The 16045-nt window shown below is 53.7% G+C and overlaps 1 protein-coding gene and 1 long non-coding RNA gene across 2 annotated transcripts in view; one reads left to right on the top strand and one right to left on the bottom strand.

Annotated features, from left to right (window-relative positions):
* Window positions 1–9693: 9693 nt before the first annotated feature.
* Window positions 9694–16045, bottom strand: part of ELP3 (elongator acetyltransferase complex subunit 3) — an 89776-nt gene continuing 83424 nt past the window's right edge. The window contains exon 15 of the mRNA XM_064651169.1: window positions 9694–10098. Within this exon, the coding sequence (XP_064507239.1) occupies window positions 10022–10098 (77 nt within the window). The 3' untranslated portion in view covers window positions 9694–10021. The remainder of the gene's footprint in view (window positions 10099–16045) is intronic.
* LOC135412439 (uncharacterized) lies at window positions 10264–15122 on the top strand. Its single transcript, XR_010429640.1, has 2 exons — window positions 10264–12740; window positions 12773–15122. It is a non-coding gene; the product is annotated as an uncharacterized LOC135412439 (long non-coding RNA).

Genomic DNA, 16045 nt, shown 5'->3' with positions numbered 1-16045 from the left:
TGGTACCACCAAAATGCCTCCCTGCTCCCTCCCAAATCCTGGTAGCTTCTAGGGGGGATTTTAGGGAGAAACGGATGGATTTGGGAATGGAGGAGGAGGAGGAGGGGAGGTTTGGCTCCAGCTGCCCGGGCGCTGGGTGGAAAAAAGCGGCTTCTCCTTTTCCCGGTGCCCCTCAATCAGGTAATTGGCCATAATTGGCCCAAACGAGCGGCCGCCGTGTGACTGTAAACACAGATGCGGGTTCGGAGAGGCCGGGAAAGGCTGCTCGGAGGGGGGAAAAAACCTCGGGAAGAACGTTTATTCCCGCATCCCTGCGCCTCAGCCCTTCGTTCCTGCTTTTTTTTGGGGGGGGAGGACGAACGGGAGGACCCACAAAGCAACCACAAAAAAAATAATCCCGTTTTTGCCCCTTTTTTGCGATTTTAGGGGTGAGGGGGGAAGAAAAAGGGATGGCGAGCCGGGCATCTCCCGGAGCATCCCGCGGGTGAGCCCGGTGAAGTCCCGGCTGGAAGAGAAAGGGAGGAGAAATAGGGGGGAATGGGGGGGACAAGAGAAGGATGCAGGGCTCCAGAAAAAAAATCCCCTGAAAAAAAAAATCCCACCTATCCCAAAGGAAGCCCGCGAGCTTCCCCCCCACCCCCCCGGGCTTCGGGCCGACTCTTGTTGCATCCCTGCGGCTCCGCTCCGGCTGATTTCGGGGCTGGAGAGCCAAACTTTTCCTCTCTCCGGGATGGCGAGGGGGGGAATATAAATCCACGGATCGCAGGCGGGACGCGCCGTCCTCGAATTCCAAAGAAGCAGGCGAGACCCCCCCCCCCCCCAAACATTCCTCCTGCAGGGATGGGAGTGGAATGACGAGCCAGAATTCCCTACCTGCGGTGTGCTGTCGGCTCCTGGGATTCCTGGGCTCCGTGGGTTTCTCGGGAGCCGGTGGCTGGGTGGTGTGTATATATAGACGGTGTACACGCGCTTCCCACACCTCCTTCCCGGACACGTGCGCGCCTGAGCCCACCCCCGGGATGCGCCAGCTGGGGACCCGGGGATGTGCATCCAGGGATGTGCATCCAGCCGCCGCTCCCGCATCCCCGCAGCATTCCCCCAGCTCCCCCCAAATCCCCGGGAGGAGGAGGAGGAGGAGGAGAAAAAGCCCCGAGAATCGCCCCGAGAATCCCGGGAATGCTGGGGTTTGGGGTTGGAGGGTGGGGGGGCGCGAAGCTGCTCGCGGCGTGTCCCGGGCTGGACAAGAATCCAGAGCTCCGGGATCATTCCTGAATTGCCGGGATTGCCCCCTCCCTCAACCCCTTCCTTCTGTTTTCCCCCCTCAAAGCCCGGGATGAGGCACAGGGGGGGGGTCCTCGAGCCCGTTCCCAGCCCGCTCCCGACAGCTCCCGAGCGTGCGGCCGGGAATGATTGATTTTGGGGGCAGAAAATTCCAACTTCCCATTCACGGATGAGGGGATCCAGGCGCCTCAGAGCCCGGATCCGCCCGCTCCGGCGTCGGGAACAAACGCTGCCTCAGGCTTGGAAAGGCCAAATCCAGCTTGACCTTCAGCGGTTTCTCCTGCAGAGCAGCATTATCCCGGTTTTTTCCCTCGCTTTTAGGTGGGAATTCACGGATTCAGGACCCCCTCTCCTGCCCCACCCTGGCAATGAAATCCCAAAATGTGCCGTGGCACTGCGATCCCATCTCGGTAATTCCTGGTGATGACTCCCTGGGAAGGGCCGGAGCTGGGAAGGGAAAGGCTTTTCCACCGGGATAAGGCCCCAGGTGAGACCACCTGGGATGTGCCAGAGTGAAAAAAAAAAATCAGGAAATGAAGGGAAATGCCCCAAAGCGGCGGGATATGACATCACAGGAGCGCTCGGAGGAGACCTGCCCCGTGCTGGGAGCAAGAGGAGAGCCTGGATTTGGGATTTTTTTGGGGAAAAACAGGGCTGGAGACTCCAGCCGAGAGTGCTGGAAACTGGAACACTTTTTTTTTATTATTTTAATAAATAAACTTCAAATTAATTTGCTTTTGTTTTTTTTTTCATTTTTCGTTTCACAAATCCTTTTTTTTTTTTTTTATAATAAACATTTTCCTTCGGGGTTTCTCCCGGATTTCCCACGAGGACCACATTCCCTGGCTCTCCAGCAGGGAGGGGGAAGGCTTCGTGCTCCTTTTTGTCATTTCCTGGGATAATTATTCCAACCTCTCAGGGCTTCTTTCCCCCCACATCCCCCTCCTGCCCTCTCCAAAATAGCCATTTTTTGGTGTTTATTCCCGCTTCCTTTTCTCCCCAAATTTGGCCAAAGAGGTTTTTCTCCGCCTTTGATCCGATGATGATGATGATGATGATGATGATGGTGATGATGATGATGATGGTGATGTTGAGCTGGCAGGAGCAGGAGGCAGCAAATGACATCGGGGTGACGTGATGTCGTTTACGGCCCTGCTAATTAACAGAGGGATAATTGACAGCTGAACTGCCCAAACCCAGCCCGCTAAAAAAAAAAAAAAAGGAGAAAACTCCCATTTTTTTCCAGCATTCCCAGGTTTTTTCCAGGCACCCACAGCCCCCCCATGGCTGGGATTTGGGAGCTGGGAAAACTGACCCCTTGTAAAATTAAGGTGGTGGTGGGGAAAACACGAATATAAATTGGTTTTAAAGGGGGTTTTTTTGGGAGCAGTTTGGGGGGTGGGAATCGTATCCCTGGAGGGGGAGGATCCGGAGAGAGGGAAAAGCAATGATCCTTTTTGGGATGAGAGCATGAAGCAGGTGGGATCTGGCACGAGGGCAAACTTTAATAAATTGAAGTTTAAAGGGCTTAACTGCCCCGAATTCGGGGTGGGAAAATGCCAAAAGGGGATGTGGGCTCTTGCTGATGGTCCATTCCCGTTGGGAGCGCGGAGGTTTGTGCCGGTGGGATGAGGAGGAGCGGGATGAAGGTCCAAGGGGTTTCTGCATCCCTGGATGGGCAGAGCAGTGGGATAATCCCACTGGGGCTCCTCGAGGAGCTTCAGGGAGCCGGAGGAGCTCGGGAAGGGGTTGGAGGGGGTGAAGAAGCTGGGAATCCTCCGTCTGGTGCCCTCCATGGAGTGGGAAATGACACCTCCAACAGGCCCTGGATGAATCCTGGAATTATTCAGCTTGGAAAAGACCTCCAAGGTCACCAAATCCAACACCACCAGAGCCCTGAGTGCCACGTCCAGCCGTTCCTTGGACACCTCCAGGGATTGGGGATTCCACCCCTGCCCTGGGAAGTTCATTCCAGAGCCTGACAGCCCTTTCCATGTGGGAATTGTTCCCAATTGTTCCCAATATCCCACCTCAGACTCCCCTGGCCCAGCTGGAGGCCGTTCCCTCTCCTCCTGTCCCTTATTCCCTGGGAATTGGGGATACCCCCCCCAGCTCCCCCCTCCTGTCAGGGAGTTGTGGGGCAGGAAAAGGTCCCTCCTGATCCCTCTTTTCTCCAGGATGAGGGAGAATTCTGGAGCCTGAAGGGGCTCCAGGAGAGCTGGAGAGGGACTGGGGACAAGGGCTGGAGGGACAGGACACAGGGAATGGCTTCCCACTGCCAGAGGGCAGGGAGAGATGGGAGATTGGGAAGGAATTCCTGGCTGGGAGGGTGGGGAGGGGCTGGAATTCCCAGAGAAGCTGTGGCTGCCCCTGGATCCCTGGGAGTGTCCAAGGCCGGGTTGGATTCCCTTGGAGCCACCTGGGATAGTGGAAGGTGTTGGGGATGGAATGAGATGAGCTTTAAGATAACCCTTCCCAAAATCCCATCCCTTCCCAAACCATCCATCCCTTCCCAAATCCCAAATCCCTTCCCAAATCCCCCACACCTTCCCAAATCCCAAATCCCTTGCTAAATCCCAAATCCCTTCCCAAACCACCATCCCTTCCCAAATCCCCATCTCTTCCCAAGCCACCATCTCTTCCCAAATCCCAAATCCCTTCCCAAACCACCATCCCTTCCCAAATCCCACATCTCTTCCCAAATCCCTCATCCCTTCCCAAATTCCCCATCCCTTCCCAAATCCTCCATCCCTCCCCAAACCACCATCCCTTCCCCAATCCTCCATCCCTTCCTAAATCCCCCATCCTTTCCCAAATCCCTTCCCAAATCCCCATCCCTTCCCAAATCCTCCATCCCTTCCCAAATCCCCATCCCTTCCCAAATCCACCATTCCTTCCCAAATCCTCCATCCCTTCCCAAATCCCTCATCCCTTCCCAAATTACGCTCCAGCGGTTTGGGTGGGAAGGGACCTTAAAGACCATCAAATTCCAACTCCCTTCCATGGATTCCTCCCTCGTGCATCCCCTCCATGCCAGAAGTGATCCGACTGGAGAAGAGCTTGATCCCAGCTTGGAAAAATCCTTTATTTTTTCCATAGTCTGATTTTTTTTTGATTTTTTCTTTTTTTTTTTGGAAAAACTCCTGATTTTGCCAATATCCCCACAGAAATATTCCAGGGCGGACAAAGAGCTTTGCAGGGGAATGTTTTTAACCCATATTCCCACGTGTGGATCCGAGCAACACCTTGGGATCCGCCGGAAAATCCCCGCTCCCGAAAAACATCCGGGAGCCACCGCAAGTTTTTATTTATGTCCAGCTCCTGGGGCCAGCCCTGGAAAGATGGGAAGGGCGGTATTCCAACCGTGCCAAGGATGATATTCCAACCGTGTCCTCTCTCCTGGCTTTGGGACGGCGGCTCTTCCTTCCCGGGAAAAAAAAACCTCTTCCCTGGGGAAAAAAATCTGCTCTGTCTGGTGGATGGGCTGGAAAACAGATTGGAATCGGTGACTCATTCCCACTGGAGGCTGTTTTTTGGGAAGCAGGGCAGCCTGGTGTGTGTCCCCCCCCCTCCCGCATCCATCAGGTGGCGGGAAAGTCCCCGGAGCCACTTCCGACCCCGCCGCGCTTCCGGGGGGTGGGAAAAGGAGTTTTCGGCCGGATTGGAGCTTTTCCCGCCTCTTTTCTTGCATCCCGATCCCGGGATGGACGCGGGATGAGGAGGGAGCTTTGCCCTGTCGGGATCCAGACCTTCCCTCCCGAAATTCCACATCTCTTCTCAAATCACTATCCCTTCCCAAATCCTACATTTCTTCCCAAATCTCCCATCCCTTCCCAAATCTCCCATCCCTTCTCAAATCCCCCATCCCTTCCCAAATCCCCCATCCTTTCCCAAATCCCCATCCTTTCCCAAATCCCCATCCCTTCCTAAATCCCCCACCCCTTCCCAAGCCACCATCCCTTCCTAAATACCCCATCCCTTCCCAAATCACCATCCCTTCCCAAATCCCCCATCCCTTCCCAAATCCCCCATCTCTTCCCAAATTCCCAATCCCTTCCCAAATCATCCATCCCTTCTCAAATCCCCCATCCCTTCCCAAATCCCAAATCCCTTCCCAAATCCCAAATCCTTTCCCAAACCAGCTGTCCCTTTCCAAATCCCCCATCCCTTCCCAAATCCCCCATCCTTTCCCAAATCACCATCCCTTCCCAAATCCCCATCCCTTCCCAAATCACCATCCCTTCCCAAATTCCCAATCCCTTCCCAAATCCCCCATCTCTTCCCAAATCCCCCATCTCTTCCCAAATCTCCCATCTCTTCCCAAACCATCCATCCCTTCCCAAATCCCCCATCCCTTCCCAAATCACCATCCCTTCCCAAATTCCCAATCCCTTCCCAAATCCTCCATCCCTTCCCAAATCCCCCATCCCTTCCCAAATCACCATCCCTTCCCAAATCATCCAACCCTTCCCAAATCCCCCCATCCCTTCCCAAATCCCTTCCCAAATCCCCATCCCTTCCCAAATCCCCCATCCCTTCCCAAATCCCAGCCCTTCCCAAACCACTCATCCCTTCCCAAATCAATCATCCCTTCCCAAATCAATCATCCCTTCTCAAACCCCCATCCCTTCCCAAACCATCCATCCCTTCCCAAACCACCAAAACAACCCTTTATTGCCAGGATGGAGATGATCCAGCTGCTTCTTCCCAGGCCTTCTTCCCAATCCCACAGGTTTTAGGGACACGGAAACCTCCAGCAGCTCAACTGCGCATCCCAAAGACAGCGGGAAATTTGTATTTTAGTTGGGAAACGTGGCCAGGCAGGAACAAAATCTGGGATAGTCCGAAATCCCCACGCTGCAGGACCTGGGCGGGCTGGGTACCCTCCGGGTATCCACCAAAATTATCCAAAAATTGAATTTATTTAACTTTTTTTTCATGACCGGGGCTAAACCAGAGCTGGGAAGGAAAAGCAGGGAAGAGGCCGCATTTCCTTGCCTTGGATATTTGTCCCACCGCCGGGACAAAGGGACAGAGGGACGGACAGACGCTCGCACGGCAGGGGGTCGGTCACAGCCCACCGCCTTTCAATGAGTTTTGCCCTCAGCGCGCTGCCGTCGCCCGCCGCAGGGCCTGCTGGGACTTGTAGTCCTCAGCTTAAGCGCCACCGCCGCGCACGCGCAGCGCTTCCTTATCCGTCTCACATCGGGCTCCGCCGACGCCGGTGGGAGGGGGAGAGGCGCGTGCGCTGATTGGTCGGGACGCGGAGAAGAGGAGGCGAGGCGGGAAGCTGATTGGCTGGGAGGCGAGCGGGGGGCGGGGCCCGAGGCCGCGGCGGGAAATGCGGCGGCGGGTCCGGCGCGAACGCGGCCGGTGAAGGGGCGGGGCCGGCAACGGTTGAGGGGGGACCGAGACCGGGCTGAGGGGAACGGGGGGAACCGAGACCCGGCTGAGGGGAACGCGGCTGGGGAATGGCGGGGCTGGGGCTGGCGGCACCGGGAAAAGGGCTGGGGGAGGTCGGGAGGGAGTTGGGAGCGTGGGAGATGAGGAAAAGGGGGCTGAGGTGGGGAAGGGAAGGGGGGCGGAGGTGGGGAAGGAGCCTCAGGGAAAGGGTGGGAGTGAGGGGATGGTTGTGGGAAAAGGGGTCTGAGGTGGGGAAAAAAGGGGTCTGAGGTGGGGAAGAAAGGGGTCTGAGGTGGCCGAGGGGTCTCGTTTGGGATGGAGGGAGGAGCTGGGGCTGAGGGGCTGCTCCAGGTGGGAAAAGGGACTCTGGGGAATGGGGAGAAGGGGCTGAGGTGGGGAAGGAAAAAGGGGAAGGGTCAGAGGTGGGAAAGGAGCGGGGAAGGGGGGCTGGGGTGGGGAAGGGAAGGGGATTTAGGTGGGATACTGGGAATGGCTGGGGCTGAGGGGCTGCTGGAGGAGGGGAAGGGGCGGTTGTCTCTTGAGGGAGGGCGTGTGGGAGGAAGGTGGGGTTTGGAAGGGGGAGCTGAGGGCTGGACGGTCGGGAATAGGGCGGGAGAGGGTTGGGGGGAAAAGAGGGAAGATGTGGGAAGGGAGCACAGCTGGAGGATGGAGGTGGATTTGGGGAGGGAATGGCTTTGAAGGGAGCAGCAGGTGGGGTAGGGGGGAGGGTTAAGGGATTGGGAAAGGGATAAACGGGGCGGGAAAACAGAAAATACCGTGTTTTTAGGGATGAATTTGGGATGCTGCTGAGCGCTGGCACAGGGAGGAGGGACAAAGAGGGACTGGGAAGCTGTGCTGGGCAGGAAAGTGAGGAATGACATGGAATGGGGGGTCTGGGAGGGGGATGAGGGCGAGGAACAGGGCACGGACCGGCAGGAAATTGGGAATGGAAGCGCAGGGACACGGTGCAGCCGTGGACGGGGGAGGAAAACTTCCAAAAGGGGGGAAAGATTTAGTGCCAGAGCGGCTCTCGTGGGGAACTCGATTGATCTCCAAGTCGATCCCGGTCGAAGCTTCCCGGGGAGCTGCTGCCTTCCCTTCCCTCCTTCCCTTCCTTCCCCCCCGCAGGGAACGTGGCTCCAAAGCTCCTTCCCTTCCTTACCCGGCTCCGTCCCCCCCGCCGGGCAGATCGATGGCGCTTCCCGGGGCTTTGGATCCCGCTGTGCAGCCGGGATTGTGCTGGATAATGGCTCCGAGTTACCATGGATATGGGCTCTCCCTTAAGTGCCTGCTTTGGATGTCGCTCCTCGTGTGGCTGCATCTTATCCCGCTAAAACTGATGCTGCTTGGAAGCTTTTCCTTGGGAAGCCTCATCTTATTCCACTAAAATTGATGCTGCTTGGAAGCTTTTCCTTGGGAAGCTTCATCATATCCCAGTAAAATTGATGCTGCTTGGAAACTTTTCCTTGGGAAGCTGCATCATATCCCACTAAAATTGATGCTACTTTGGAAGCATTTCCTTGGGAAGCTGCATCTTATTCCACTAAAATTGATGCTGCTTGGAAGCTTTTCCTTGGGAAGCTGCATCATATCCCACTAAAATTGATGTTGCTTGGAAGCTTTTCCTTGGGAAACCACATTGTATCCTACTAAAACTGATGCTGCTTGGAAGCTTTTCCTTGGGAAGCTGCATCTTATCCCGCTAAAACTAGTGCTGCTTGGAAGTCTTTCCTTGGGAAGCTGCATCATATCCCACTAAAATTGATGTTGCTTGGAAGTGTTTTCTTGGGAAACCACATTGTATCCCACTAAAACTGATGTTGCTTGGAAGCTTTTCCTTGGGAAGCTGCATCTTATCCCACTAAAACTGATGCTGCTTGGAAGCTTTTCCTTGGGAGTCTTTTGGGAGGGTTCACCTTTCTTTGGGAGAGTTTTAAGCTTCTTATCCCCTTCTCTTCCATGTTTTTCCAGCAGGTAACAGCCCTGTGGATCGTCCTGGAATTCTGGGAGGCGAGAGAGTTCCCGCTGGTGCGCATTCCCGATTGCCAGATGGGATACTGGGAAGGAGTTGTGGGGAGGGGCTGGGCTGGAATTCCCAGAGAAGCTGTGGCTGCCCCTGGATCCCTGGGAGTGTCCAAGGCCGGGTTGGAGCCACCTGGGATAGCAGGAGGTGTCCCTGAACATGGAATGGGATTCAAATCCTTGAATTCCAGGCTGGTTTGGGTGCGAAGGGACCTCAAAGTTCATCCCATTCCAACCTCGACGCCTCCCGCTATCCCAGGTGGCTCCAAGGGAATCCAACCTGGCCTTGGACACTCCCAGGGATCCAGGGGCAGCCACAGCTTCTCTGGGAATTCCAGCTCGTGCCAGGGCCTCGATTTTCCCACAATTACAACCAAACTGAAGGAGGGAAGGATTATAAATCCAAGTGGGATCTGCAGGAGCTGGGAACTGTCGGAGCCGGACTGTTCCCTCTCCTCCTGTCCCTTGTTCCTTGGGAATTGGGGACCTTCCACCTCCTAAAACTTCCTTCCAGGGAATTGTGGAGAGCTGGGACAGTGCCAGGATGGCACAGAATCCTTAGGGATGGTTCAGGTTGGAAAATCCCTCTGGGATCAGAGAGTCCAACCACCCCGGGGATCCAGAGGGATGTGAGCCCTTCCCTGCTGGGAGAGACAGGGATCAAACCCTCCCCAAAGCCCAGCCCTGCTGTTGGATGAAGGGGAGGGAGGTGGGAACAGCCAGGAAAGATCCTCCATGGGCAGAATCCCGCTGGGATGAGAGAGAGAGACATTCCAATATCCCCATCCTAATCCGATTGGAAAGAGCTCCGAGAGTCCCTTCCAACCTCTGTTATTCCAGGAAACTCAGCTTAAGTTTTAATCCCAGCTCTTACCCAGCAAAGGTCTCAGCTCCCAATCCTCGTGGTCTCCCGGGAAAAGGATCAAACTTGGGAATTCTTGGGATGGACAGAAGGAGGGGAAAAAAAAAAAAAGCGGCACAAACGACGGAGCCCAGGGAAAGAATTTTATTGGGATTGCAGGAAAAAAAACCCCCCACGGGATTTTAATGGCAGGAAAAGCCCCTCCAACAGCATCCCAAAGGAGGTGGTTCCAGACACCTGGAACATTCCTGACCTCTCCGGGGGGGAAAATCCATGGAATCCATGGAATCAGGGAATATCCGGAGCTGGAAGGGACCCCCCAGGATCTCCAAGTCCAATCCCATCCTATTGCTGGAAGCAAATCCTTGGCATTGGCGGCTTTGGTGTTTGGCTCGGGGCTGATTCCCGGGATAGGCGTCGCCTCCCGCTCCTCCTCCCGGATCCGCCGGAGCGTCATTCCAACCTTTTCACCATGTAGGGCCCTTCCAGCTCGTAGCCGATCTTCCTGTAGTAATTCCTCGTGCCGACACCTGGAGAAGAGAAGGGACAACACGGATGAATCCCGTGGGATGGCAAAAGGACTGGAGGAGTTGGAGCTTCCAGGCGGGAATGGCGCTGGAAGGCGCAGCCGGCGGGAGCCGGAGCGGGGGCGGACTAATTAGGGCGCTAATTGGGGTGATTTTCCAGCAGGAACAGGCGAGGGAATGCGGATCCAGGATCCAACAAAACCCCTGGCACAGCTGTGGGATCGTTGCCGGGAGCTGAAGGGCCCGACAGCCCCCGGAGCCACTTCCAAGGGCTCCTGGGAAAGTGGGATCCAATTTCCTCATCCCGCTCTCCTGAGGACTCTTCCCTCTCCTGCTGCCGCCGGGAGACCCCGCGGAGGGCGCAGGATCCCGCAGTTCCCGGGATTCTGGGGTACGGCAGCAGGATTTGGGGTAAAACAGTAGGATTTTGGGATAAAACTGGAATTTGGGGCAAAACAGCAGGATTTTAGGGTAAAGCAGTAGGATTTTGGGGTAAAAATGGGATTTTAGGGTAAACCAGCAGGATTTGGGGTAAAACTGAGATATGGGGCAAAAGAGCTGGATTTTGGAGTAAAGCAGCAGGATTTGGGATAAAACTGGAATTTGGGGCAAAACAGTAGGATTTTGGGGTAAAGCAGCAGGATTTGAGGTGAAAATGGGATTTTAGGGTAAAACACCAGGATTTTAGGGTAAAGCAGAAGGATTTGGGGTAAAACTGGAATTTTAGGGTAAAACACCAGGATTTTAGGGTAAAGCAGTAGGATTTTAGGGTAAACAAGCAGGATTTGGGGTAAAAGTGGGATTTTGGGCAAAAGAGTAAGATTTTGAAGTAAAGCAGCAGGATCTGGGGTAAAACTGGGATTTTAGGGTAAACCAGCAGGATTTTGGGGAACAGCAGCGGGATTTGGGGCAAAACTGGGATTTGGGGCAAACCAGCCAGAATGTGGAGTAAAACTGGGATTTTAGGGTAAAACACCAAGATTTTGGGGTAAAGCAGTAGGATTTTGGGATAAAAATGAGATTTTAGAGTAAAACACCAGGATTTGAGATAAAACTGGGATTTTAGGGTAAAACAGTAAGATTTTAGGGTAAACAAGCAGGATTTGAGGTAAAAGTGGGATTTGGGGCAAAAGAGTAAGATTTTGAAGTAAAGCAGCAGGATCTGGGGTAAAACTGGGATTTTAGGGTAAACCAGCAGGATTTTGGGGCAGAGCAGCAAGATTTTGGGGTGAAACTGGGATTTCGGGGTAAAACACCAGGCTTTTGGGGTAAAAATGAGATTTTAGGGTAAAGCAGCAGGATTTTGGAGTGAAGCAGCAGGATCTGGGGTAAAACTGGGATTTTAGGTCCCTTCCAACCCAACCCATCCCATGGTTCCTTTCTGATTCCAAGGAAGCAGAAGCGGAAGACGACAAGAACTCTTTCCTGATAATTAATTATTAGGAATATTATGAAGAATTAATAATTCTCGAGGACTGATGAGCAGGTTTCGAGCAGAGGAAAGAAGGAGAGGAGCTCTGATTCCCCCTGCCTGGATGGGAATCCATGGGAAAGCCTTTTGGGATCGTCCCTCATCACAGCGGTCTGGCCCAGAAGGGGCCACGGCAGAATCCGGCCCAGGAATCCCCCTCCCGACTGACCTGGCTTTTCACTGGAATATTTGCACCTCAACATTAATTAAATAAGGATTTTAAGCCTGGCTTAAGCAGGGGAGAGAGGGAAGGGGCCACAGGACAGGCTTAAAAAGAGTTCTGGCCCAGAGGGGCCCCATAAATCCCTTTCCTGCCTCAGCCCTGCCGCATCCCGAGTATCCCGCGGGATTCCTTCCCGGCTCAGTAGGCTCAGGACTAAGTGAAAACGAGGCTGTTTTCGGGATCATTAAAGCCTGACTGAGAGTCCATAAATTCCCACGGCACAGGCAGGGAACTGTTGGGCTGAGCCAACAGCAGGGACTCGACTCCACACAGGCAGCTCCGGAATCTTCTCCGGAGACGCGCAGTTGTGCCTCCCGGATTCCTTCCCCCTCCAGATATTCCGGGGTTGCTCCTGAGTGTTCTGAACTCCAAATATTCCAGGGCTGATCTGCTCCCGAGTTTTCCAAAATCCAAATATTCCAGGGCTGCTCCTGAGTGTTCTGAGCTCCAAATATTCCAGAGCTGCTCCCGAGTTTTCCAAACTCCAAATATTCCAGGACTGATCTGCTCCCGACTGTTCTGAGCTTCAAATATTCCAGGGCTTCTCCTGAGTGTTCTGAGCTCCAAATATTCCAGGGCTGCTCCCGACTGTTCTGAGCTCCAAATATTCCAGGGCTTCTCCCCAGTGTTCTGAGCTCCAAATATTCCAGGGCTGCTCCCGACTGTTCTGAGCTCCAAATATTCCAGGGCTGCTCCCGACTGTTCTGAGCTCCAAATATTCCAGGGCTGCTCCCGAGTGTTCTGAGCTCCAGATATTCCAGGGCTGCTCCCGACTGTTCTGAGATCCAAATATTCCAGGGCTGCTCCTGACTGTTCTGAGCTCCAAATATTCCAGGGCTGCTCCCGACTGTTCTGAGCTCCAAATATTCCAGGGCTGCTCCCAACTGTTCTGAACTCCAAATATTCCAGGGTTGATCTGCTCCTGAGTTTTCCAAACTCCAAATATTCCAGGTCTGCTCCTGAGTGAACTCGAGATATTCTAGGACTGCTCCCGACTGTTCTGAGCTCCAAATATTCCAGAGCTGCTCCCGAGTTTTCAAAACTCCAAATATTCCAAGACTGATCTGCTCCCGAGTTTTCCAAACTCCAAATATTCCAGGGCTGTTCCGAACTTGCCTCAATTCACGTGCCAGCTGCAGTTTTGGCCACAGCAAAGCCTCTTCCAGGGTTTTTTTTTTGGGGAGTAAACACCTGGATCAGTGGAAAAAGGAGCCCTGGATAATCTGTGGGATCCCTGGTGAGTGGGGATTGTCCTTCAAGGATGCTCCATCCCTGGAAGTGTCCAAGGGCAGTTTGGATTCCCTTGGAGCAACCTGGGATAGCAGAAGGTGCCAGGGTTGGAAATGGATGATCCTTAAGGTCTCTTCCCATTCCATGACACTGGAGAACATTCCCAAAAGCTAATTCTAGTTTCCAGAGGATTTTCACCTCCCGGGATCTTCAGGGACTCGTTGCCAATTCCCGAATGGAAAAATAATCCCCTTTGCTGCCGGGATCGCTGTGGGGTTCTTCAATTAAGAAATTAAATTAAACTAAATTAAATTAAATTAAGAACCTTCTCCTGATTGCTCTGATGTTCCCAGGTGGGAAAAAACGCCACTTTTCCCGTCTCCTCAATGCCGGGTTATCCCAGACCCTCTGCCTTCTCCCCATCGTTCCATTTCCCGGTGGCTGGTTGGGATTCCCAGGAAACAGCCTCGTGTTTCCCTTCTCTGGGCAACCCCGGCGGAAAATGGGAATAAAATTCCATTTTTCTTTAAAAGGTTGGGAATGTTTTTGCTTCTTGAGAAGCGGAGCACCGGAGAGGATTTGGGATACTTGGAAATCACAAGGGTGGGATTGAAGGGGAGTTTTGAGCTCCACACCTTCAGCTCTCTGCTGGAAAACCCTGGATTGGGGATTGGAGGAGTTCTGGATCATCCCTGGAATCGCCCTCCAGCCTCCTGAGCAATCCCGGCTCCGTTTAAATCCCCCCTGGATTGGATGGGAAGGCCAAGAGAGGCAGAGCCTTCGGGATGGGGCTGATCCGCCAACTTGGGAAAGGAAAACGAGGAAACCACACCAAATAAACGGGATTAAAACAAGGAAACCACTCCACAGAAACGGGAATAAAACAAGGAAACCACTCCACATAAACGGGATTAAAACAAGGAAACCACTCCACAGAAACGGGAATAAAACAAGGAAACCACTCCACATAAACAGGAATAAAACAAGGAAATGACACTACATAAAAAGGAATAAAACAAGGAAACCACCCCACAAATACAGGAGGAAAACAAGGAAATCACTCCACAGAAACAGGAATTAAAGTGAAGGAACCACACCAAATAAACAGGAATAAAACAAGGAAACTATTCCACAAAAACAGGAATAAAAGTGAAGGAACCACACCACAAAACCAGGAATAAAACAAGGAAACCACTGCACATAAACAGAAATTAAAGTGATGGAACCACACCAAATAAACAGGAATAAAACAAGGAAACCACAGCAAATAAACAGGAATAAAACAAGGAAACTGCTCCACATAAACAGGAATAAAAGTGAAGAAACCACACCAGATAAACAGGAATAAAACAAGGAAACCATTCCACAGAAACGGGAATAAAACAAGGAAACCACTCCACATAAACGGGAATAAAAGTGAAGGAACCACAGCAAATAAACAGGAATAAAACAAGAAACCACACCAAAGAAACAGGAATAAAACAAGGAACCAAACCAAATAAAACAGGAATAAAACAAGGAAACCACACCAAATAAAACAGGAATAAAACAAGGAAATCACTTCACATAAACAGGACTAAAAGTGAAGGAACCACTCCACATAAACAAGGCTCTGAAACGGCCGTGTTTTTTGGCCGGGCCACGTTTCAGTTCTCTCCAAGAATCTGAACAGGAAATAATTTAAAATAATTAGGAATTAACGTTTCCTTTCGGTGAGGTCGTGCTGGGTAAGGTTTAAACCCAGCGCCAGCGGAGGGAAAACCGCCCGCCAATGCCTCGGGATGAACCCGGAGCTGATGGATCTCCGGCTCCAGACCGACAACATTAAATATTTAGGAGCGAACGGCGCAATTCCCGGGAGATTTTAACGGGGACAGTGACATGTGGATGTTCCTCAAGCCCGGATTTGTCAGGCTGGGTGTGGGGTTTAGGCTTTGTCACGTCTTGAGGCGTCTTCCTGAGACAGTCGTGGGAATATCCAACCAGCGGGGTCGGTATCCCCGGGACACGGGGGATTTGGGATGAGTCACGGAGCGGGTGAGACATCCACGATCCCGTTCCTTCCCTGGGGGCTCCGAGATTTCAAACACTGCTCCCATGGGATACTCCTGGAAAAGGCTTGAAGAGGCACTTTGTGCTGGGTTACGAACTGGCTGAGGGCCGGGCCAGGAGAGTGGTGGGAATGGAGCTGAATCCAGTTGGGATCTGGGCACCAGTGGTGTCCCCAGGGATCAGTGCTGGGCCTGGAGAGTGGTAGGAATGGAGCTGAATCCATCTGGGATCCAGGCACCAGTGGTGTCCCCAGGGATCAGTGCTGGGCCCAGCCCTGTTCCGTGTCTTTCCTGATGACCTGGATGAGGGGACGGAGTCCCACCATCAGCAAATGTGCAGGTGACACCGAGCTGGGGGCAGTGTGGATCTGCTGGAAGGCAGGAGGGCTCTGCAGAGGGACCTGCACAGGCTGGATCCAGGGGCTGATTCCAACGGGATGAGGTTCCACAAGGCCAAGGGCCGGGTCCTGCCCTTTGGCCACAACAACCCCTGGCTGGGCCAGAGGGGCTGGAGAGCAGCCAGGCAGGAAGGGAGCTGTGAGTGGGGATGGCCAGGAAGCTGAACGGGAGCCAGAGTGTGCCCAGGGGACCAAGAGGGCCGATGGATCCTGGCCTGGATCGGGATCAGGGTGGCAGCAGGAGCAGGGAAGGGATTGTGGCCCTGTGAGGCCACCCCTGGAGTGCTGTGTCCAGCTCTGGGCCCTCAGCTCAGGAAGGACATGGAGGGGCTGGAGCAGGTGCAGAGAAGAGCAACGAGGCTGGGAAGGGACTGGAGCACAATTCCCATGAGGAGAGGCTGAGGGAGCTGGGGGGGGGCTGAGCCTGGAGAGGAGGAGGCTCAGGGGAGACCTCATCCCTCTGCACAACTCCCTGCCAGGAGGGGGGAGCCGGGTGGGATCGGGCTCTGCTCCCAGGAAGCAGCAGTAGGACAAGAGGGCTTGGCCTCCAGCTGTGCCAGGGGAGGGTTAGGTTGGA

Source organism: Pseudopipra pipra, chromosome 3, assembly GCF_036250125.1.
Source record: "Pseudopipra pipra isolate bDixPip1 chromosome 3, bDixPip1.hap1, whole genome shotgun sequence".
Classification (NCBI taxonomy): Eukaryota; Metazoa; Chordata; class Aves; order Passeriformes; family Pipridae; genus Pseudopipra; species Pseudopipra pipra.
This window is presented reverse-complemented; position numbering and strand designations above follow the sequence as displayed.